This window comes from Danaus plexippus, chromosome 15 (assembly GCF_018135715.1).
Source record: "Danaus plexippus chromosome 15, MEX_DaPlex, whole genome shotgun sequence".
NCBI lineage: Eukaryota > Metazoa > Arthropoda > Insecta > Lepidoptera > Nymphalidae > Danaus > Danaus plexippus.
In genome coordinates, this window is record NC_083547.1 from 3,698,408 (window position 1) to 3,723,192 (window position 24,785).

General features: G+C 30.2%; 1 protein-coding gene across 1 annotated transcript; it reads left to right on the forward strand.

The window, feature by feature from the left end:
* The first annotated feature begins 592 nt into the window (after positions 1-592).
* Positions 593-20,429, forward strand: LOC116766210 (monocarboxylate transporter 9). The gene is made up of 8 exons (XM_032655991.2): positions 593-928; positions 9,772-9,905; positions 13,262-13,532; positions 15,033-15,316; positions 15,465-15,815; positions 15,886-16,252; positions 16,453-16,644; positions 17,465-20,429. Exons 2-8 carry the CDS (start codon positions 9,795-9,797, stop codon positions 17,599-17,601), a joined length of 1,713 nt encoding a protein of 570 aa, XP_032511882.1. The 5' UTR covers positions 593-928; positions 9,772-9,794; the 3' UTR covers positions 17,602-20,429.
* The last annotated feature ends 4,356 nt before the right edge of the window (positions 20,430-24,785 follow it).

The window sequence follows — 24,785 nt, forward strand, 5'->3', positions numbered from 1 at the left end:
GATTAGAATAAAGAATTAAATAACAGATTTTTTGTTTCGTCACATGTTTTGTTTTTTTTTATAAAACTTTGTAAAATTTTACAGGATATAGCTTTTGAAATCATTATGTTATACAATTATTATAACAAGACGGTACGTTTCGTCTTTTGTAAAAAAATACTTTATTTAAAACAAAAAAAAAAAAAATACTTATTTGAATTTCTTTAATTCAATTGTAAAATTACTCTTGATCAGCCCTACATAGAATATTACCGGCAGTGATTTAAATTTATTCATTTTACTCGAAGCGAATAACCGGTAATCAGTTAGTTGAGATGCTGTGTCACACTATTGCCAATGACAGTTCAATTTTATGAAGTGCTTTCCGACAGTGCTAGCACACTGTTGCCATATTTATGTTTCTATTGTGAATGACTTTTGATAAAAATAAGAGATTTTATTAAAACCAGTTTTATTTAATAAATAATATAGAAACGTAAAAAATTATACTTTTATCCAATATTTTAATTAACTTCGATTATTATAATTATTTTTTATACAGTCTGTGACTGCCCCATAGTCTATACTTCGAAAAAAGTTGACGAACCCGACTAAAGTCATCAAATGTGAAACAAGGATGACAGAAAACGTGAGATAGAAACAACAAAAAGTTAGGTTTTGCATTGAGATAACAGTTTAGCAAGTGAGCAAGTACCAGTGTCATTTTATTAGTGATCACAGTGACCCAGTGTTCTTTTTTTGTCATTAGAAAGCCAGTCAATTTTAATTTAAAAATAAAATCCCAGTGCAATAAAGATATCAGTATGTATTAATAAAACGTTATAGTCTACTTAATAAATATTGGTTTTGAGTTTTTAATAAATTTAAATGCAACAATACAAAAGTTTTTTCTTATAACGGCACTTATATGGGAAACATTTTCGAAAGGGTGAGTGAAACTTTATTTTTCCAATTAATTATTATACATTGTTTTTATTTACCTTGACATAAATGAAATATAGCGTGTACGTGAAGTTGAATTTATGCTTAACTAAGTAATTCTTATGTTTTGCCACCTTTATACATTTCACATTATAAATTCGTCACTTGAAGTAAATATATAAAATTCTCATCATTAATTATGTAATATAGCTATATTTAGAGTTTCACAGTTCTCAGAACTACGTTTATTTTGATTCTAAATTTACAAATAGAAATTTTTATATTCATATTTTAAACAAATTCTCAGTCAACAATACTTTTAATTTTTTTTACTATAAATGTTCATTGTTTTGTATTCAAGTGTTTTTTTTAACATAGTTAAAATGGAGAACTTATGTTTTTAATAAAAAAAAAATTAAAAGAAATAAACTTATCTATACAATAGAACTGTTAGTAAATAACTTTTTAAACCACAGCAATTTCTTCATGTGTTGATAAGATATATTTTTTTTTTTAAATAAATTATTAACTTGATTTGAATGTAATACTGTCAATATTAATTAGAGAGCATTCAACAAGTGCATGTTAATTGTCCAAAACAATCTCACTTTGTGTTTAATTGCGTCCTTCCTAACAATTATATTTTATAAAGTTGAGGCTCAACAAGTAACTACATCCTATTTAGCTCTATATGATAGAAATGGCAATTAAAACAGTTAGCGTTTGTTGTAAAATGTCCAATTATCACATGTAAAAAACTGTATTACACACTTATGATAATGAATAGGTTTATAGATAGTTTCAATTATAAAAACCTTAATTAATTATTTTAACTTAATTTTCAAGTCTCGACTTTGAGAACCACTGTTTGACTTATGTTTGAGACTCCTTGTTAATGTTGTTTTGAGTCATTTTCTAAATAGAAATAACTTAAATTTAACAGGACAATAAATCCATGTCTGTTTTATTGAATATTAAATTTTGTTTTGTTATAATTATACATAATTGTGACTACAATGACAATTTAAGACCTTGACTTATTTGAACAAATTGTGTTTTGTAAGTAAAATAATGTATTTATTTGCATTTAAGTAGTTCATATTTCCCTGACTATGGTTTTTTAAATACCTATACAAAATTTTTAATGGTTTAGACTAGATATGAAATTACAAAAAAATATTGTATTATCTCTTCTTCAATTATTTTATTAAAATTTTTTTTATGAGTAAAGCATTATTTCTTGTTCTTTATGTAAATTGTGCTCCAGTATTCTTTACAATAATGATTGTTATGAATTAATTCATTGTGACTCAAAGAAAGTCGGGTCATTGTCTTCTGAGCATGCTAAGTTATTGATAAGCAATTAAGGCCCAATATAAGTAGTCATTTTTATGTTTCAAATTACAAATTTTTTAACAACAAATTAGATGGAACATAGAAAAATGTAACATATTATATTAGTCATAAGTATACATTTACTAAAGTTGTGTCGAAAATTAAGTTTTTTATATATATTTGTAGTATAGAAATAGGATAACAATTTATTATATAGGCTAATACAGGATTATCAACTGTTTTGCAATATATGTTTTGAGTGAAGTGTCATTGAATCGATCAAATCTTTGATTGTAATGATGTCATCACATCATTCAATATCTCTCTGTCATACTTTGAAGTGCATCATGATTACTTACAAATCATGATATTGAGTCTTATTGTGAGATCAAAATGTTCACTTATATAATTCAAGAAATGATCTAATATAAAAATGATAATGTTATTGTGGAGATGTTATTAAATTAAATTAATTTTACTTAACAAAAAATTATTACTTCTATAAAACGTTGTCTCGATATTTGCGTGGGTACAAAATTTTTATGTGCATTTAATTGTTCTATAATATACAAATATTCTGTAACAATTCGTTCTATATCACGCGGTTGATCGTGTCATATGAGCGTAATATTGATAACAAACTATTAATTATTGGAGCAATCTGATAATGGGCAGAATTGCTGGCTGCACCAATGAACCACCCAAACAAGATAGGATAAAAAAAATATCGGAACTTTTTTGTAACAAATGGAAATGGAATTGGTTTGTTACTTTCAACGATTTTTGTATTATTTTCTTCCATCACCTAATTAAATTTATATGCGGGCGTTAAAAAAAATTATGAATATTCTAATGACGTCATCGAGTTATTGAGGAACATGGTTTTAGAAAGGTACAGAAACTTCAACAAATAAATTTCACTAAATGTCTGTTTATAGTTGACAAATAAATTATGAGAATTTAACTTAAAGAAGTTTTATAATAATTATATATATTAATAAACAAATAATTTTCGTCGGTGTAATACAATATCGAAAGTTTCTGAGAAGCGATCATTTTTAAATATAGAATTTCTTTGAACCCAAACTGGATATGCTATCGGTCACCAGTCAGTATGAGTGACAAAAGTGGTGCATAAAAAGTATGCTTAATGTGGAGAGAGCTGGTAGAAACTACAAGTCCTAGATTTATGACGAATACGGTAAAAAAATAATAACACAGACCGCTAAGAGACGCCTTACCTAGATATGCAGAATGGAATAAAAATTAAAATATAAGATGTACAGATTTATTATTGATTAATATATATTCCTTATAAAACGAGGCGAAAAAAGTTATTTAATATTTTATGTCAGATATAAACGCCCCATATGCGAAACGTATAAAGTTTTTTAGCTTTGTTATTATATATATAATATTATTAAGAAATAATGAACTTAGTCTGAGATTTAAATTTAACGTAAACTACGATAGTTTTCATTGTAGGTCATCGAGGGCCATTCATTTTACTGTTACGTACCTACATGCGATGCTTAGTACGGGTTTTGCTTTGTAGATCTAAGTATCGACTTTAAGTTTTTTAATATTTAATTTAGTAAATAACCGTATTGCTTATTATTTAAATGAATTTTTTAAAAAGTTCGTTTTATTATAAATATATATATTTTTTATAAATCCTTAATCACTACAAAGTAAATAATAACCTCATTAAACGCATCAAAACTGGAATCAATCAGTTTATTTTCTTCGTCCAATAAATAAGCTTCTTATAGAAAAAGTAATCAAAGCATCTTGTGTTTACATATTTGTGTTTTATTATTCTTTCTAATAGCGATATAATTATTTTTATTAAAATAAAAAAAGACAAGGTATATAGATATAGATAACTAGGATCAAAAATAAGACACTCAATTTGAAATGTGGCCAAAATATTTTAATGTGATAACATGTATGAAAAATGATTGTGTTTGACGATTGTTCCATAAAATGAGGTTGCAAAATTTTGTTGGATTTGCATATCAGCGGGCTATATCAGCGTGTAGACCGGTTTTCGTTCATTTGACCGACCTTCAACAAGTATTATAAAGTGTAAACTACAAACCAAAAACGATAACTTGAGACTATGAATATGTTAAATCTATTAATATCTCTTAAAGTAGTCATAGAAACAATACGACAGTTTTGATGTAAAAACTTAAAGTTAAAAGCATTCTACCAAATACCTATGTGTGGGTACATAATTTCGTGTTTATATGGACACAGTACATACAGACTTTCAGACAAAGCGGAAAGTAGTCTGTAGTATGATGTTACACAAGCTACAAAACATTCGTTTGTTTGTAGCGTTAGAGAATTTTATTATATACTTAAATTTTTTAACAATAAAATGTGAGAATTACTTATAATGCTTTAGCGTTTTTTTAACATCATATAAGTATACATATTTGAGGCGAAACCTCTCAGCTTTCCATGGATTCGCCGTGTGGGCGCGGGGCCATCGCATAGCAGGGAGAGGAGCTTCAACAATGCCTGCGTCTTGCGGCACAGGTATAGGTTGAAAGCTTACCTCCATCGTCCAAGCTCTTCTCTCTATCTAACCAAACTTGAAACGAACCCATTAGGGCTGTCTTCGACGCACGTTCCAAGAATGAACTGATGTTAGTTCTGGACAGCCTATTCTTTTAGTAGTTTGTAGAGATTTATATATATATATATATATATATATATATATATATTATTACACCGTACAATCTGTAGTTTTATTTTATTATGTGTCGGACGCGGCGTAAGTTATGTAAACGCTTTGTGTATAAGGTGGAACAAATGAATGGGCTACGGACGGAAAATACCTCTACAATATGTCGGTTTGATTCACCGTCACGGATGACTAAATAACTAAGAAGTGATAAAACGTCACGGTTATGAAAACGTTTCAGGAATTATTGTTATATTATAATTAATGACTAATTTATAAAAAAAAAACATGGTAGAGGGATTTTTTTCAAGTTTAGGAATAGGGATTTTTCTGTTTTATAATCACTTAACAGCAACCAATAAATTTGTGGAAATATCTTATTTTTTATCGAGTGTGATAGTATCTTACTCCAATAATTACAATATCTAAAATATCTAAAATAATAAATTAAATTGTACTGTCTGTTTGTAATTTCGTCTACGTAAAAGATTAACATCTTACATCTATATAAAAATCGTAAAAAAACTGACATTGCGTCAATAACTCACGTGATTATGAAACACAGATATGATAGGATAAATGCAATCTAAAATAAATAAATAAAATCTATAAACAATAAAAGTCTTAACATACAATATAGAAAAAAAAAGAGAAATTTCTAGAAAATATTGTAATAAATTATTAATCTATATCTATATAAATAAGTAAAATTGGAGTGTCTGTTTGTTATATTGAAATAACCGTTTTTTACTACATGCATATGAATATGTATACGGTACATACACAAAAACAATTTTTTTTTAAATTTTTGTCTGTCTGTCTGTCTGAGTGTCTGTTTGTTCCGTCTAATCTCTGATATGGCTGGCCCGATTTTTACGGGACTTTTATTGGCAGGTAGCTGATGTAATAAGGAGTAACTTAGGGTACTTTTTATCAAGATCCCGAATATCCGTCAAAAAATTATAACGCGCGAGTGGGAGGCAGGGCGCATACGGAGCTTAAGTTTTTTCATTGTTTCTTATTATTTTTTTAATGCAGACAGAGTCGCGGGTAACAGCTAGTTTTAAATACAAACGTCGCTTTCTATTGAAGTCTTGTTTTAATTTATATATCATATAAAAGCATTAAAAAGTTTCTTCCTTATAGACCATAATTGCTGTCTTGCTGTATAACGTTATGTTTAGGTATCTTGAAACAAAATCTTGCTTCGTCATTTAATTAATGAAAATTTGACGATTCTTCGGCTAGTTATTTACATTATATCATTAATGTTTAAGTTGTTAAAAACAGTAGCATGGAATATAGTACAATTTTGTTATATATTTTTTTCCTATTATAGTATCCTGAATAAGTGAGTAATTTAAATTTAGTTAATTTTTAATTTCAAAAAGCAACTCATGGTTTACTAGAGATAAAGATTACACATACAAATAATTAGAATTCAATCCATCTCGCTTCATTTGAGGTCAACGTCCGTTCAAGTTTTTGGCGTCGTTATATAATGTAAAGATCAAGCTTGGAGATACTCAGGTACACTACCACTGTCTGTGGTTATAAAAAACTTTTTATGCCAATTATTTATTAGTCATGAATCCAAGTCATTTACAAATACAAGATAATAGTTAATTTAATTTACGAACTTGTTTTATAAGTGCAAAATAAATCAGTATGTTTCAAGTTGACAGAACAAATACTCTATACTTGTATAAAATAATCAACATCTTGATGTAGAATCATGATAACATAAAAATGCTGATTGACTTAATCAGCAACGATATATGGGTCAAGGTGCAGTGATTGCTCTTCGATTCCGATATCTGCAAATACAAGTAAGTATATATTCTTAGATTTATACGAGAGTATTGTATGAAGTCTGCTCCTCTACGGACACGTGTTTATAATTTTTAACAATAATATCTACAGCTGTATGAGAATGGACAGATAGAAATCATTTTAAATCATTTGTTGTCTGTTTAGATTCAAGTTTCAATTGTTTTGATGAGTATGCAAATCGTAACTTGCAATGCATTAAACAAATATGCACAACTAGTTTAAATATCTGTTTTCATATAGTGTCAGTTTCCAAATAGAATTGTAAAATAAATACATATAAAGCATTTCTGAGGACTCACTGTAGTTAACGACGAATAGAGAATAGATGTCTATTTCATATTTTTTAGTCCTTAAGAACGAAGTATAAATAAGTAATTAAATAGAACTAATATTTTTGGATGTACTACCGTGATTACGGTTGCTGCAAAGTAACCGACACGGCGGGTAGTCTTGAATATTTAAAAAATCGCGTAGTTCCTCCGAATATATTAGATTAGGAAGCGAAAGTCTTAGATATCGTTATGTAAGTAAGTATTTCCATGCTTGATTATTATTTATTTATTTATTTATGTACCAAAAAATATAACTACTTAATAATAATAATAAATAATTCATCTCTTAATGGATGTCTGTGGGTTAAACACTTTTATTAAAGGAAACGACAGAAACAGAAAATGCGTCCTTGGTACCTACGTATAAAAAGGAGAAAAAAAAGAGTTATACTTAAATAAGCGTACAAATAATTTTATATGAATAAACTATTTAAACTTATATACATAATGCATATGTACACATAAATAATGTTTGAAACAAGAAGAATTTGTATGATAAACATATAATATATATAATCATTCTATTAGTATCTTTACCATTTATATCACCTAACTAAATACAGACTGAAAGTTTTTATAAGTAAATGAATACCTTTGATTCCATCAACGTAGATATAGAAATGAAAAACGTGCTATTGTCCCTCTTTAGTCTGTCAGTGCGGAGTCGTGGTAAGCGACCGTAGTTTATTTCAAAATGCTTAGTCAAAGTTACTAATTGAATTTGATCGCGAATATAGGCTTGTTTTTTTTCATTGACATATTCTTGGTATTTTTTTGCGATTAAAGACAACCATGGTCTTATTACTTTACGTTATAAGAGATAACATTGCGTTATTGTAATATTTTTTATATTAAGTCATAAGTGTTAATATATAATCCCTAAGCTAAGTGGTGGAATAAAATTGGTACAAGAATAATATGAGTGAAATATAATAGATATAATTTAGAAAATAAAATACATTACAGTATAATATAATATGTTCTAAAAGAACTTTCAATATAGTATGAAGGCGTGAATATTTTCATTAACAGTTATGCAAGCAAACCCATTGAACAAATAAGTATTTGTTTAAGCAAAAGACGACGACGTAAAACTTTTTTCGACGATTCATCGTGCACGTATCGGATCCATTGCGTTTCAGGGAGAGGAGCTCTAACAGCGCCTGGGACTTGCAACCCAGGTGTAGATTTAAGAGGCCACTACCTAAAGCGCTTTAAACGTTCAACTTTACTGTCCAAGGTCCTCTCTTTACCTAACGAAATCTGAAACGAACCTACTAGGTTTGCCATCTAAGTATGTTCTAAGAATGAATTGATGTTAGTTCTGGACAGGCCCAAGTCTTTTAGTTGGTTGAAGAGAGATTTAGCTGTTATACCTCTCGCTCCCACTTCTACCGCGTACAAATTTACGACGAACCTAGTCTTAGTGAGTTCGTTAGTAAGCTCTTAATACTTTTTGACCTTGATGACATGGTCTTTGGTTATGTTGGTTTCCCAAGGAACCGTAAGCTCTAGTAACGCAACGCGCCTTAAAATTTGCGATTTTATATTGTTTCTCATACGGATCAATCATCAGGTCGATAGGTCTATCACAGGTCCAATCCGAAGGCGTTTTAAGAATAGAATAAGGCTTGACTTGCCTTCTGTCACAAAAAGTATTGATCGCTCGTTTGTGATTATTTCTCTTTGCGCTCTGGCTACCGAAAAACTAACAGCTTCACGTATGATTTCTAGAACCCTATCGTGGCGATGCGAATATTGATCGCTATCTAGCACCTTAAGTCCCACCAGCAAATGCTTAGCAGTTCCAACTGCCTCCAGCAGATATACCAAGTTTCTTCGGTACCTTTACCCCATCTTACCACATAAGTCAGACATTACAATATTAAATGTTTACATGTTTGCAAATTAAAAACTCTTAACATCTTTCTCTGAAACTGTCATTGCTGCATAGGGATAAAAGATTACAGGCAAAATATCGACATTGGTTAACGCTCATTATAAAAGCTATTAAAAGATTTTACTAGTTGTTCAACAAATTTACATTTTTATATAATATATTTTTTATGCTTGTTTGTTTTGTTTTTTTAATGTCATAAAATTTTGTTATAGATTTAGTAGAAAAGAAGCAGTATATATAAATGTTACAAAATATGGTCCTCGTCACTTGTCTGATGTTTTCGTAACTTAATTTATCTGAACCAATGAGACAATAACATCGTCAAGGTATACAAGCGATTGTAAAAACAAGACACAGTACAATATATTATCTGTGAAAAATTTAAGATTCAACTTTTGACGATCGGCATGACCTCGAGTAACACGTGCTCGCCATCCGTATTCAGTCACGTGGGCCGAGCGTGATATTTTTTAATAGTTCAAACCAAATAATGTAACATGTCAATATGTACTGAGAACTGAGGCGTTTTGAATAAAATGCCTCAGTTCTCTATAGTTTTGTAAAAATACTGTCGAGTTAAAAGTTTCGCTATGCGAAATGTAATGCATTATAATTGTACTGAATGTTATCTGTACTGTACATTGACCTAATGCTATTGTTGTAATTATAATGTTAATAAGCATCAAAACAAAATAAAGTTCGTCGTCCATTGCATTATAATGTCAATTGTTATAATATATTTATTACTGTTCCAGACAAATAGGTGACAAAGGCTAAAATGACTGTGGAGAAGAGTAAAGGTACGGAGAAGAAGGCGCCGGCCACGAGGAAGGTGGCACCAGACGGAGGCTGGGCTTGGATGGTGTGTTTAGGTGTTAGTTTAGTTAATGTGAGTAGAAATATTAACTTATAAATTACAATTATCTTTCCATACCTTTATAGTTCATAGACATGTTAATTGGATGTTTTTTCAAATGTAGAAAGCGAGTCCTTACTTGCTATGTGTCTTGTCACAATCAGGGTACTTTTTTTTAAACTGCAACGAAAAATTATGAAGTCCCAATTAATGATTATATTAAATGTTTCTCTAGAAATATGTTTACTATGTCGTTGGTACTAAATGATATATTTTTTTGGGTGTCATAAAAAGTATGACATCAAATAGGACTCGGAGTGAAGTTACGATGGCACGGCTCATTAACCACCCCCCGGTATTTGATCACAAATATAGCATTCGGATTAAAATTCCGGGGATTTTATCAAGTGGAACTTGAGAAAATATTGACATACAGACACACAGCGGCTCTCTTTATATGTAACGGAAAAAAATAATTCATTCTCGCAAAAATTTTATCGAAGTTTCTCTGATGACCAGTCTAACTAAAAACTTTCAGTTCAATCGTATCTCTGACGAGTCTCAACTGTTCTAGCGTTGTAACGAATTTAAATACAACGGTAGCTATGATGTTTTTATAAATGGATTTGCGTCGATTTAAATTTTCTTATCGGCTTGTGTTCGTGCCAAAAAAACGTTTATTTTGAAAATCTGTTCAAAATATTCCAAAAAAAAATTATATAGAAACAAATTAAACAGTCGTTTTGTATTGACATTGTATGAATTCATATAAAATTTTTGAACTAGACAATTAATGACTGTTTTCTATAATTTTATATCTCGTTAACATTAAAATTATAATTTTCTCGTCGCCAATACTGGATGTAGTGAGATTAATGGCTATTAATTCGTCTTATCACACTCGTGATGTTTTAATGTTCTCTTTTCCTTACAACTGACCATTCGTTCTTTGAAGTTATAAAGTTTATTGTACCAATATATGTTCGTCTCTCTCAGACTGTCTTGTATGTGTACAGTGATGACACGAAGCACTTGTAAGGTGCGGAATCTTCCAAGAATTTTGATTAAAGCTAACATATAATTCATTTGTAGTATGCGTATGTTCTGACAGTCTATAATAAAGAATTGTTTTTGTTATATATATATATATATATATATATATATATATATTTAATAGTAAATATGACTTCGATATTCTTATTTCCCTAGTCATCTTATTTGCTTCTTTTATTATTTGAATCGTTCGTGTGTCAAACAAGGTCTTGTGCTGTTGTGATCCCAGGGAATAAAATGAATTATTAAAAACCAATACAATCATGTTTTTTTGTAGACTCTAGAAGCAAGAGAGGTCAAAATGCAAACTATGTATAGTTATATAATCGGTTAAAGTGATTAGAAGCAATTTCTTTTTATCACAAAAAAATGAAATGAACCTTGTAAAGTAAATGAGAGCTTGTAAATATACACGTTTCGATTTGGTTCAACGAACTTTCTTTACTTATATTGCAGGCGAAATTACGATAGCGAATCTGAAAAAAAAATACATACTCAATTTAAAGAAAATATTTATACTTAAAATATTTGATTCTCAATGTTATAAAATATTGTATGCGCTGAATGATATTATTATTTACTAATTCTATCTTGTTTCGTTGGCTGTACTATTTGATATGGGCCCGATGTCAATGAACCCGCAAAACGAAATGTTTTACTTGTTGTCAGCTAGATGACTCATTACGTTCGTACCCGCTGATCTTATTGTTTATTTATTCCGGTTTTATAAAGATTTCACAAAATTTCTTTGTTAATAATCTCCGAAATGGATACAAATCAAATGCTCCATACGTTTAAAGAGTCAATCAATTTAATTTGAGCACCTTAATCTGTAAATGCGAAGAAAGCAAAAACAAATAGTTACATTATATTAATTTCTCACGTTATCGGAAAAACTGATTAATGTTTTTGGGTTTTATATGAACATGTAAATGTCTTGATGCCATTACACCTAAATGTAAATTAAATCTCCAAGGTCCTTCGTCTCATATCGCAAAGAGGTAGGTGTAAAACAATCGAATTGACGGATTTATAAATATTAATGAAATAATTGAAATGTACTTTGTTTTAAGTGAACCCTTCAGAATATTAAAAATCATTTAAATCATTATATAAATGTATATAGAGGTATATCTGTATGTTTATTTGTGTTGTTCTTGCGAGTTCCTTATGAGTAATAAACAAGATTGCTAAACTGTCCGCTGTCGTGTCACATGCTTGTTGCGACACCACAAACGTAAGGCACCATTGTGTTGTGGCTCCTATTAAAGAGTTTCTTTTGTTTCTACCAATGAACGAAGTGAAATATTACAGTGACCTTCGTGAACATATTGTTAACGATGTTTAATGTCCTAATGCATATTATTCTTATCATATTAACAAAAATGATTTGATCTAAAACTTGTCCATCATATGCTTATACAAATTGGAATAACATTTCGCTATCCAAGCATCTGTTATAGATAAAACATCACAATATTTGTAAATAAAATCCGAACAGAAGTATCAGAATTCAATAAATAAAAAATTAACAGACACTTTTTATAAAAAAAAAAATGTTATTATGTTACAAAAATATTACATATTTCAGCTTAATTTACGTGAACTCGGTGTAAAGATGAATTGTAATGCACTGTCTACGTACAATGCAAGTTATTCTGTTTTTTTTTATTTTATAAATGAAAGCTTTAAAATTGTCGTCGTGATTTTATCATACAAATTAATTTTGAGCTCTCGAATTAAATTTCATGTAGTTCGTATGTGATGGCTTTCAATAAATATTTCACTATCACATGTGTTACGCAATTGACAATGAAATAAATATAACGAATAGAACTCACTCGTTCCTATTTTATTGCTTACAATCATATAACAGTATTATCCCCAGAGCTATGTTATGGTTATGACGTCATGAATATTTCAAATACACACGTAAATGTGTCAAATCCATTATGTGTGAAATATTTGGTAATTTTTTTGTGTATTGAATTTAATAGATTGTTGAACAAAGACATGCATTAAAATCGCCTGAAAGTAGTAAATGTATCTTTTGAATGACCTTATAATAAATTTCTTTAGTTGCCAGCAAGGGCGCCCACGTAGACCTTTGCATATTAAGCAATATCTTCCATTAAGGTACAGTCACGTAGCCACTATAAATATTGTTTTATACAAAAATATATTTTGTCTAAAAGGGAAAGATTAACATTTTAGATTCAATGTCTTATAGCTGAATGTTTAAATAGATTCAAACTGTGCAGACATTACTTTAATATAGTGCTCAATAATAACAAGACGGGCATTCAATGTGATTTTCTTTGTTTTCTTTATTCCAGTTTTCAACACGTTCTCTTGAACCGTCTTTCGGTCTACTGTTCAAAGACCTTCTGGATGATCTCGGTGTACATACGACCGGGGCCTCGGTCATCGCCAGTACCCTGGATTCAGTCGTTAACTTCTCAGGGTTCTTCGTGGGACCAGTTATAAAGACCTTCTCATACAGAAAAGTTTGTTTTGTCGGCTCCCTGATATGTGCCTTGGGACTTTTATTTACAGCGCCAGCAAACAGTATGGGTCATATATTAGCTACATATAGTATTATTGGAGGTATGTTTTTATTAGATTTCTAAATATTTACATATTTCATTGATAAATTAATGTATGTGAATTATCTATATGTTTTTCTATACTCAAATATCTTATTTTATATGTATATGTCTGATAATAAACAATAATTTTAATTGCTCATTACTTTTTCATCTCGACTTAAATGCTATCTGAAAAAACAATGTCGCATTAATTGTTTTATAGTAAGTACAATTGATTCTGGCTCGGTGGATATTGAATATTTTAGCCTTACTTATGACTTCACTTAGTTAACTACTTACGTCATTTACTTCGGAAAAACTATATACACACAGTTTCCAGTTTTCCATTTATATACTATCATATGAGTAGTTTTATTTCTATATTTAGTTTGGAGATGTAGACTCGTGGTAGGGGTACTTTGAGCTTATTATATTCCCACTATATGCACTTATGCCTCGGATGTATTAATAGTCAATGCCTACTTCAGTGGGGAGTCTCCTGACGAACAATTATTTGATATCTCTACAAATGTTCAGAACATGATGTTTATTTTCCGGATCTCTGATTAAATATCATTCAAATAAGAAAAAAAGATCTTAATTTCTGTCACGATACATAAGAAAGAATCGAAAAATATTAAAATACTTAATAATTTTCATTATATTATTTTCACTAAACATTAAATTTTTTTACTGTCTGATTTCCTTTTACAGATAAACTTTCTTTTCACAATTTATATTGTTTAATTCTTAAGAATTATTTTTTTTTATAAAAAAAATTCAGCAAAAGCACTCTTTATCTAAGTTAACTCTAATGAAGTCCCCTGTGAATTTCGTGGAAACGGTCCGTCCTTGTAATATTTCAATATAAATAAACTACTTAGTAATATATTTATATTAGGTGTCATTTATTTATGGGAAACCTTACTCATTATCCATAGAAATATTAATTTATACTGTTCCAATATTGTTTTGTACTTTAATTTTCCGTGCTTAATTTTCTCTTAATATAAAGATGAAACTTTAGATGTAAAACCTAAATAATAATAAAAAAAACTTGCAAAAAGTCGTATCAAAATACACTTAAAATAGTTTCTTCAAATTAAATAATGGGTAAGAAGGGCAATTAATTCTTAGGAATTCTCGGGCCTAGTCATAATGTTGGCGTAATTGTTTTACTTATAATAATTACGTATAGGAGTCTTGTTAATGAACTGGAAAAATTTCGTTTCATTTCCGCAAGACTTCTCTCATCCGACCGGATGTAACGAATCATCTCCGCAGTATTTTTATAATTATTGATCTAATAATGGCTGCAGATTTGTATAATTGATAACATTCATGTCAATATTTTTCTATTGGATATAACTTACCTACATATAAATTTATAAAAATTAATGTGAAAACTTTAAATAAAGATTATTCAAAATTTTGTATTAGGAATTAATAAAAAAAAAATTTAAGATCAATTTGACCTTTTACATATGACTCCGGACAATTATTGATGATTTTTTTTCAGGTTTCGGAGTCGGTCTTGCCTCGTCATCGTCCTTCGTGTCACTTAACCATTATTTCTCGAAGAAGAGAGGTCAAGCCGTTGGATTGTCTATGGCCGGGACTGGTTTTGGCCTCATGGTTATGCCGCAGTTAGTTAAAATTCTACTTGGAGAGTTCGGCTTTAGATGGACTGTGGTCATTCTGGGAGGGTTGGCTTTCCACGCGGTCCTTGGTTCTTGTTTGCTACAACCTATTAAAAGACATTTGAAAGAGGAGCCTGTTGACTGCGAAATGCAACTAGTCAAGGTTGGTAAATTACTGCTACGAGCAATTGTGGAGGTTGTAGGTTCGAATCCTACTTGTGTAGAAGAATTTCTCGTTTAACGTTTTTTGTGCTTGAATGTCAATTCAAACAATAACCTAACCTAACAACTGGAATTCCATAAAATTTCAGGAAATGGAGTGTATTAACGAGAGTGATGAGGAAGCGGATGATAAATTCGAAATAAATCCTCTAGTGAGTCATCCTATGCCGAAACTCCCTAAGCAGCGATCCCATACAAATATGAACCATCCGTCCGTAAGAACTATAGGCCTGCCGAGGGCGAAAACCTACGACAAGCCGCTACAGGACTTCGATAACCAGAATACTCCCGGCTTAACCACCGCCGCCTCCGTGGCTGCCATGCAGAGAGTTATCTCAAGCGGGAGTATGAGTGAGGCTGTGAGAAAGAGGAAAGTGTCTGTGATATCTAATATATCCAATATGGATTTTACTGGAAGCTACCTTCAGTTGTACATTGATGTGAGTTGTTCATGAGAAATCATTAATTATTATTATTCTTCAACGTGTTTTAAGTGTGGATTATTTTCAGGCAGTCGATGAAGATACATTACAAATGAAATCAATAAAGAAGAATGAACCCGAAGAGAAGAAAGTCGGTTTCATAAAGAAGTTCATAAGTCTTATGGATTTAGATTTATTAAAGGATTGGTCGTTTTTGAACCTTTTACTTGGTCTTTCCCTATTCTGGAGTGGGGAGCTTCAGTTCAGAATGTTGACTCCATTCTTTATCAGGAGTTTAGGTTATACGATGAATGAGACTGCGTTTTGTTTGTCAATGACGGCTATTACTGATATATGCGTTCGTCTCGTACTGCCACCGATTTTTGATAGAACCAACATCACTAAGAAGATGATATTCTTTATATCCGCCTTCTTTTTGGCTGCGACGAGATCTGGTGAGTTGATATTTGTTTGACAATTCTAAGATTTTTCTTTTTTCTATTTTAATTTAAAAAACATGTCGATCTAAATAGTCAGCCTTTCCATTTTTTTAATCTTATCTATTTTAAGTTTCTAATGTTTAATTTTTTTTAATTAAAATCTTTATATTGTAAGCATTTACCCTTAAGTATCCTTAATGAAAATTACCTACCAGTTCTAGCGGAACAATCTGAATGGGTGCCATTGATGATATGGTTGTCGATATGCGGTTTCTTCCGTGGCATGTGTCTTAGTAATTTCACTCTAACCATATCCGAATACTGCCCGTTGGAAAAACTGCCGGCCGCTTTTGGTCTGCACATGGTCAGCAAAGGTGTTTTCGTTGTCATTATAGGACCGTTAATTGGTAAGTAAAATTACATATTCATAGTTGAAGAAGATACGAACGAAAGGGAGGGGGGAAAAGGTTGAATTATTTGTGGACGGATCATGTTCACAATTGACAATATCATTCAGTACAGATCAGTCTTTAAGTAATTTATTCAATAGTACTTATTTAGGTAATGATTTATAAAAAGAAGCCAGCTGAATAACTTATAGTGCTCGAGGATATTGGCTTGAGCAATTAGCTGCTAGATTTTATCTTACCTGTGCATTAACATGGGAAATGAAGTTATTAAGAATTTAATATAATATTTCAAATTGCTTCATTAACGGGTAATGGCTAGTTGAACCGTAAATAAATGTGCATGTATGCTATTAAAAAATGTCTGCAATACCGTTATGGAAACAATAAAAATATTGTTTTACATATAGTAATATTTATCTAGATAGAGATCTAACCGCGAACAAACCGCGCTGGTTCTGCTAGTGTAGATCCAGTTTATACAAAATAATCCTAGAGCAACAAACTTAACTCCCATTTCTTGTTATAAAATACAATGATCCTTGCTTAATTATTGTTCTCTGACTGACTTTACTCTGAATGAATTAATCAAACTATTTCCATCTCTTTCGTATATAAAAAAGTTTTAAATCTATGAATAATCGCTCTTGAAGTCCTAAATACCTTTTTGAGGTCCTATTTCCTGATTTCGTATAATTTTGTACGTAAGCAGTTGGTGTAAAGGTTTGAAGTGATAAAAAAATATTTTTTTTTCTTTGGATGGAAATAATTGTAGTGTAATATTTGTCGGTAATGTTTTTAATGAGCATATTGTTTTCAGGTTATGTGAGAGACTATACCGGCAGTTTTGCTACATGTATTCACGTACAAAACGCCCTTATAATGTCATGCGTTCTCGTCTGGGGTATTGAATACGCGCTGGCATTCACAAGGAGACGAAAGGTTGTTCAGATATAGCTTTATACGTTGTACTTATTTTGATGAGATGTCTACTTTTTTTTTTGATAGAATTCTACTCAGAGATCCTAACCTTGTAGACCGCCAGTGAGATTCGTTTCACTTGTGAAAGATTCTGCTTAGTCAGAAGATTTCCACTAAGCTTATAGTGACATTTCATTGATTAGATTTAGATGTTGAGTAATTATCATAATGCCACTTAAATATTAATTTACTTAATAGCATAAATACTAAACCAGTAGAAATTCCAAGTACAATGATGTTTTATTGTTTTTGAATATTTTATTTTGGTACTTATTGTGAAGGAAGTTTTGTTATTTCTTATTTTATTTTAATAATAATAAAAAAAAAAAATGGGCTCGCCTATTATAATGTGAAACAAGGCTGAGCACATGAACTTATAAAATATAATAAATTTTTTTAATAGGGTTGTACCTAACTTGTTAATGAAGTTCCATTAATATAAACAAGAACTTAGGCATATTTTTTTTTAATGACATATATTTTTTGCTTTTTAATTGAATATCCGAGATAAGTCAACGCTGCTGTAAGCAGACACATACTTAATAAATACAATGAAATCTTTTTCTTTGAATTTTTGCAACTATATACAATTAAAAATGCCAAATATATTACTTTAGCACAAATCCTTATACGAACTAAGCTCTTAAATGACAAGCAGTAAAGTATAAATATTTAGAACATTATTTTTTTTATATAGAAATCACTAGATTTCATATTTTAAAGTTTTTTAGATGACTGTAGTTTTGAAATGTTTACTTAATTTTTAACTTAGGACTTGAATAGACCCGTTCGGACTGCTGTTTTACTGATTGTTGATCATTATTCATTATTGTGTACTGATAACAATTATAGAATGATAATTTCAAGAAAATTTAGATTTTAGAAAAATACACTTACTGAAAGGAAAGTCATCGTAATCTTTTTTATATAACACACCCTGTAGATGTTTTTAGTATAGTACGTGTATTATTATAGCGATTTTTTCTCTGTTATAAATTATATGATTCCATAGAAATGTATTCATCAATTGGAATTGTCATTCAGGAAGAATCCTCTTTCGTTTTGTGTATAAAAAACATTGTTTTAAAATGTCTCGTGCCAAGTTTTAATTTCCAGGCTAAAGCCCAGTATACACTATAGTTATATTGTCTGTTCTATGATTCCATGGCAAAAACGATGTATTTCTATAAGTCTTGAAACTGTTTAATTAAAATTAATTGTGTATAGTGACTTCGAATAAACATATTTTTTTATCCTAATATCGAGTTTCAAAAACATAGATATAATCTGTGTTGTGTACACTGGGCTTTATTTTTAAATGAAATTTGCCAAAATTTACTCTATATATATATATATTATGTTTACACATTATTCTGTATTTTTTTTAATTCTGGTTATATGACATTTGTTATAAGTATAAATGTTTCGTTATCTTCGACATCCTAGTGTCACAGTAATCCTATTTTTACGTCTTCCAAAATTATTTAAGCTTCCAAATCATTGCTTTTGATATGTGATTTATGTGACCAAATAATATACCTAACTTTTGATAAAATCATTATTATACTTAAATGAAGCGTCACAGTGTGGCTCATTTGTGTTAATTATTTTATCTTTATAATACACACAGAGCTACATTTGAATGTAATATTGAACATTCATTGTCTCTGTGATTATCACGATTATCCTTTGTCTGTACTAAAAATGTTATAAATAATGAAATGTGTGTGCCAATTGTATATAATAATAATTGTACTGATTTATAACCAGCTTTTCTATTCGCCTGTTATTCAGGTAAACTATCGCTCTAGTTTAAGTGTATGTGTTGGAAGCCAGTGAGAAATTTAAAATATTTTTTTTTTTCAATTAAATCGGTCCGTTATTTTTGTGGGTGTCTTTAACTGCACAATAAGACTAGTGACTGTATACTAACCTGTCAATATTAAATTAGAAGCTCTCTCAATTAATCAGAAGTGTCAAAGTGTATAAAACTTTTATTTTAATGCATTATTATTGTATAGGGTGTGGCCCCCAAATCTATTTTCAAAGTATTGTGATCTATAACGTACGGATAGTTTTTTTCAGTAGTATTACAAAAAAAAAATATCTTTTTTATATTTAGTGACACTAAATTTGATTCTGATATTCTCGCATATTGGAACCCTAAATTGCTATCTGTTAATCAAAGAACCGCTGTTTTAGGGGCCCAATGATAATCAGCTTTTTTTTCAATTAGAATTCTATTAAATCCTTTCATAAATATGTTACGTAGATTAAATGAAGGTTTATTTTTTGACTAACTAGCCTTGTTACATTTGTAGAAATTAAATATTTTTGATACAATCATGAAATATGTATAACATATCAGCTGTTCTTGACATTATACTTAAACCAACGTCATGTGATGGCGCGAATTTTAGAATTCTTTAAATACATTATCCTATAGAAAATCAATAATTTTTTTTCTTTCAAGCATTTTGTTCAGTGTGCATGGTACAAGTTTTCATTGTCACATACAAAGCGTTTCCCGCATCTCATGCAGTACTCTTGGAACAATGACGTTATTTATGAATGTAAAACTGTGAACGCTGCGTTTTGTGACGATGTCAGCTCGGACTAAGCATGCTTTCTAAATATTTATGTATGTTATGTTGTATTACTGCGATTGTTTTAATTATTATTATTATTATATCACGTAATGTGACTGTCGTTTTGTGTATGAATGACTGCATAAATGACATGAAAATTTTAATCTTGACTTTTATAAAAAAATAATATCTAATAAAGTACTTATTGGTTACCGATTTCTTGTTTCATTCAGCGTATCTCTGTACACAGTTAGATTTATTGTAAACTGATTGGGATTTTAGTTCATAAATTTTGGCAATTTTTTTCATAAAAACTATTTTGTTTTCTATAGGTTTAACTGTTTTTAAACTGAGAAATTTTGCAATATATACACTGTACTGGTGAATTTGATTTTAATTTGAATAGTTTTTACTTTGTACTGGCTTCGTGAGCGAGTTTATTTTTGTAAAAAAAAATTTTTTACTGAAATTGTTTTTATTATAATATTCTATAATTTTTTAAGTACATAAGAAGAGTCATTAGTGGTACTTTTTAAAAGGCATATTTTATGAGTTAATTAGGTATTCATGGCAAGTTATTTATATGGAAATTGACAAAAACTCCTAACCAGGGGTAGGACCTGTCAAATACCGGTCTACCGGAGTCATTACCGGTTTTTCTAACAGATGTCATTAGGCTTAAATGTGCAATGTTACGATTTGAAACATGCGCATTTTATTCTACCGATATCAAAGTTCAGAGCCATATATGTTATATTTTGCAAAAGTAACACCGTCATAGATTTATACCCCTCTGAAAATGTTAAGTTTTGTGTCTGAAAACGTGCATTTGCGGCATGCATTACTTTTCTTATTTAATCCAAAGAAAAGAGCCACTGCAAGTCATCGTTTGCTGGTAGAAACTTACGGTCCGCATCCTCTAACCTTAAAAACATTTGAGGTGTGGTTTCAAAAATTCAAGTGGTGATTTTGATGTGCAAAATAAACAACGTCCTGTTAAACCACAAAAACATTGTAAAACGAACCGATGGGACCTGGTGAATCAGTTAATAGTGATCGCTACCGACAACCAATGATCAACTTGAATCACGCATTGATTGAAAAACATTCAGAAAGGGTCTCAAGACACAGTAAAGTGATTTCACATCACTATAACGAGCCGCCTCAAAGCTAACCCGATCAAGGAAGCGTTGAAAGCACTTGGATGGGACATGTTGTTGTACCCGCCGTACTTATCTACACACCCCCCATTCGATTATCGACTTTTCGCAAAGATGGGACACTTGCAGAGCACCACTTCGCCAAATTTCGGAGAAGTTAGAAAATGACTAGATGAATGAGTTTGCTCAAAGGAGAATCAGTTTTTTCGGGATGGCTTCTATAAATTGCAGGAAAAATGGGCAGGATGTATATAATCAAGTAACCAATGCTTTTAATATATAAGTTTACATTTTCTTAAAAATTGCGGTTTTTTTTCCAAAAAACCGTTATACCTATGTATTTTGCAAATAAAAATAACTTCTGCCAAAATTTTAAGGAAAAATCAAAAACATTACTTAAATAGTTTAAAACTAAGGTATAAAGCAAAAAATTAACGGTAAACAGAAGCAATAGCAATTTCAACGTCTTGTTATCTGATATTTTTATTGAAGGTTTAAAAGTATTTATGACGTAATAAGTAATTTAACATGTTTGAAAAGCAAAATTAATGAAATATCTTATAAGTTTATAAACAAGAGGTTGCAATAATTTACAATTGATGTTTCAAAGATAACAAATTCTTTTTATCCTTAGAAATTTTAAATTAAGACATTTCGTAGTCGAGGCGATTATTGTTCATTATTTTCATAATATTTGAAGTCTAGTTTAGACCCCTTTCTCTGCTGACTTTAAAACAAAAAAAGTGTAGTACAAACATAGGAAGTGTCAGAAATCTTTGACAATTTCTGTATTTATATTCCAAAAGTACTGTATGATTCGGATCTAACAGGGCTGGTCATGCAATATAATTGTTGCTCTATATCATTTTCTTTACATTTATAAAAGACATGAATACTATTACTATTACATTGAAAAGCATTCCATTGGTATTTCCTAAGCCTTTTTCCATATCCCGGAAATTTCCCGACACCTAGTATTTTAGATATATAGATATAGGTGGCATAACGCCCCAATTGCCCGTTTATTTTATTGGTGTATTGGTCTAAGTATTACCTTATTCCTACGAGGTAGAAAGTAAAAGCGACCCTTTGTAGCTCCACTTATGGCGACTGAGGGTAGCCGGGTGGGTTTTAGCCGGTAGGAGTCCGGCATAATCACACGCCTCCCCCCGGGGCGTGTGGTATCCATGAGGATTTCCCACCCGTTAAAGAAAAAAGGTATTACCTTATTCGATCGTGTTCAAGAGCTGTTAATCCTATACAATTCTCATAAGATAATATATTTGGACCAACATTTGATGGATTACTTAGGTTAGTATTATAATGCGACCCCCACATTAAAAACAGAATAATGAAATTTCCAAGTATATGACTGCTTGATTTTTATCATATGCCGAGAAAATCTGTAATATTTTTCAATTTTCTAGCGTACTGCCCTGGACGCCATATTGCCATATCTGAAGAATGCTATTACCAGAAAAGGCTTTTCATTGAAGGTCTCCATTAGAACAACATATAAACCAGCAAAAGCGATTTAATTCTTGTGACTAATTACGTGACATCCCTTTACATCAATCGGGCATATGCGTACTTGATTGTATCTGTGATTTTTCATACACTGGACAAAAGAAAAGGAGCATCGATAAAAGGGTTAATAATATTACTACCTCAGATATTTAAAAAAGGCATGCGTCGAAGTCAGCAGTATATAAACATACAATGGAGAAGCCAAGAAGCAAGATATATAACGAGATTAATTTGCGACGTTATTCAAATTAAGAATTTAAACGCTAGCCAGCATTGGCAAGAGGCGAAGATGCTGGCAATTATCTCACATATCCATGGCAATACAACCAGAACTCAAAATACAGTTAGTACAATCTGGTTTCATTAAGCGGCTAGATTGATTTTGTTCATTCGATGAATGAGCTCCAGATATATAATATAGAAAATGATAATTTTTAATTGGAAACAAATTAACTTACGGTTATTCATTTGTTAGTTTATATAACGATAGTATTTGAATTGTTTTAGTTAAAAATTGTGGGGTAAAGCACAATATTCGTTTTGTTTCATTGGGATTAACTTTCCTTCCGGAACCAAAGTTGTGGTAATGTCAATTACGTCGTCAACATTTTGCTTGGCTTTAACTTAAATGTGGCAGGAATAACTTAAATTTATATATGTTTTATTTACTTCAATTGTTCTCTAGTCTAGACTATTCATTTTGAAATTATGTTTCGGAATTTTGTTGATAAACAATCCTAATGAGATCTAAGACTTTCCGGATATTCATTTAAATGAAACTAATATTTTCGTATTACTGCGCGTATTTAATGATTTTTTTGACTTAAAGACATTCACATGTCGTCTGTCCGTAATCACGGGCAAAAAATTCAATATGCTAAGTAAGCCGAAAATATTAGTTTCATTTAAATAAACAATCTCTTTAATAGTTGGAAATGTAATAAAATGAAGTAAATAATTATAAAATACTGATATCATTTAATTAAGACGTCTTGGAATGCATGAGTTATGTATTTTATTGCTTTGGGACGTCGTCTTTGTCCCTTATCTGAAAGCTCTAAAGATGATTTATTAATTTGTCATATAAGAACGATGGATTGTAAATAAGTTTTGTTCGAAAATTTATATACTACACTTTTATTTGAACATTAAAAGGTATCCATAACTTATACTCCTATTTCGTACGGAACCCTTAGAGCGTAACTTCGACACGCACTTGACCTACTTTTAATTGTCATCGTATTACTAGAAATGGTGCTATTGAAGTGCTAAATATTTCTTTTGGTTAACTAGTTTTCCGAAACAATTGTTTCTATATGTATGTCAGGCACATTTCAAATAAATAATATTGATTAGTTATATTTAGGTATCAATATGAATTTGGGTGTTACGTACCAATGTTCGTTGTTATAGACGATCTGAATGCGGCTTGTTCATTTTAATTATAAGATACTATGTTTGTAAAATTGTGTTACGTTTTTCAAAGACTTGGGTTATCTGTAAATTATATGTAATATACAAATATATATATACATTGTTTTTGGTAAAAGAAAAACTTTTAATGTGCAAAACAATTTCTGAAAATTGGATTTTTTGAAAAAATAAAATGTTATTAACAGATTTTTTCTACCCTTGTTCTTTAAATTGAAATGTCTTAACCCCTTAAAATTGTTTTTAAGTCCCTAGCAATAGCAATAAAAAGTAAAAATTTGACAGTTGGCAAAAATGATGTTACATTATGAATATCAAAGGCCAATTATTAACTGCTTTAGCCCTTTATCTTTTATTCGTCCAGTTTCATTGTTTATATACACATAATTAGTAATGGAGGGAATATACAAAGTTTATATTATGTATCAATTGTAAGTGACGATAGGATGGTAGA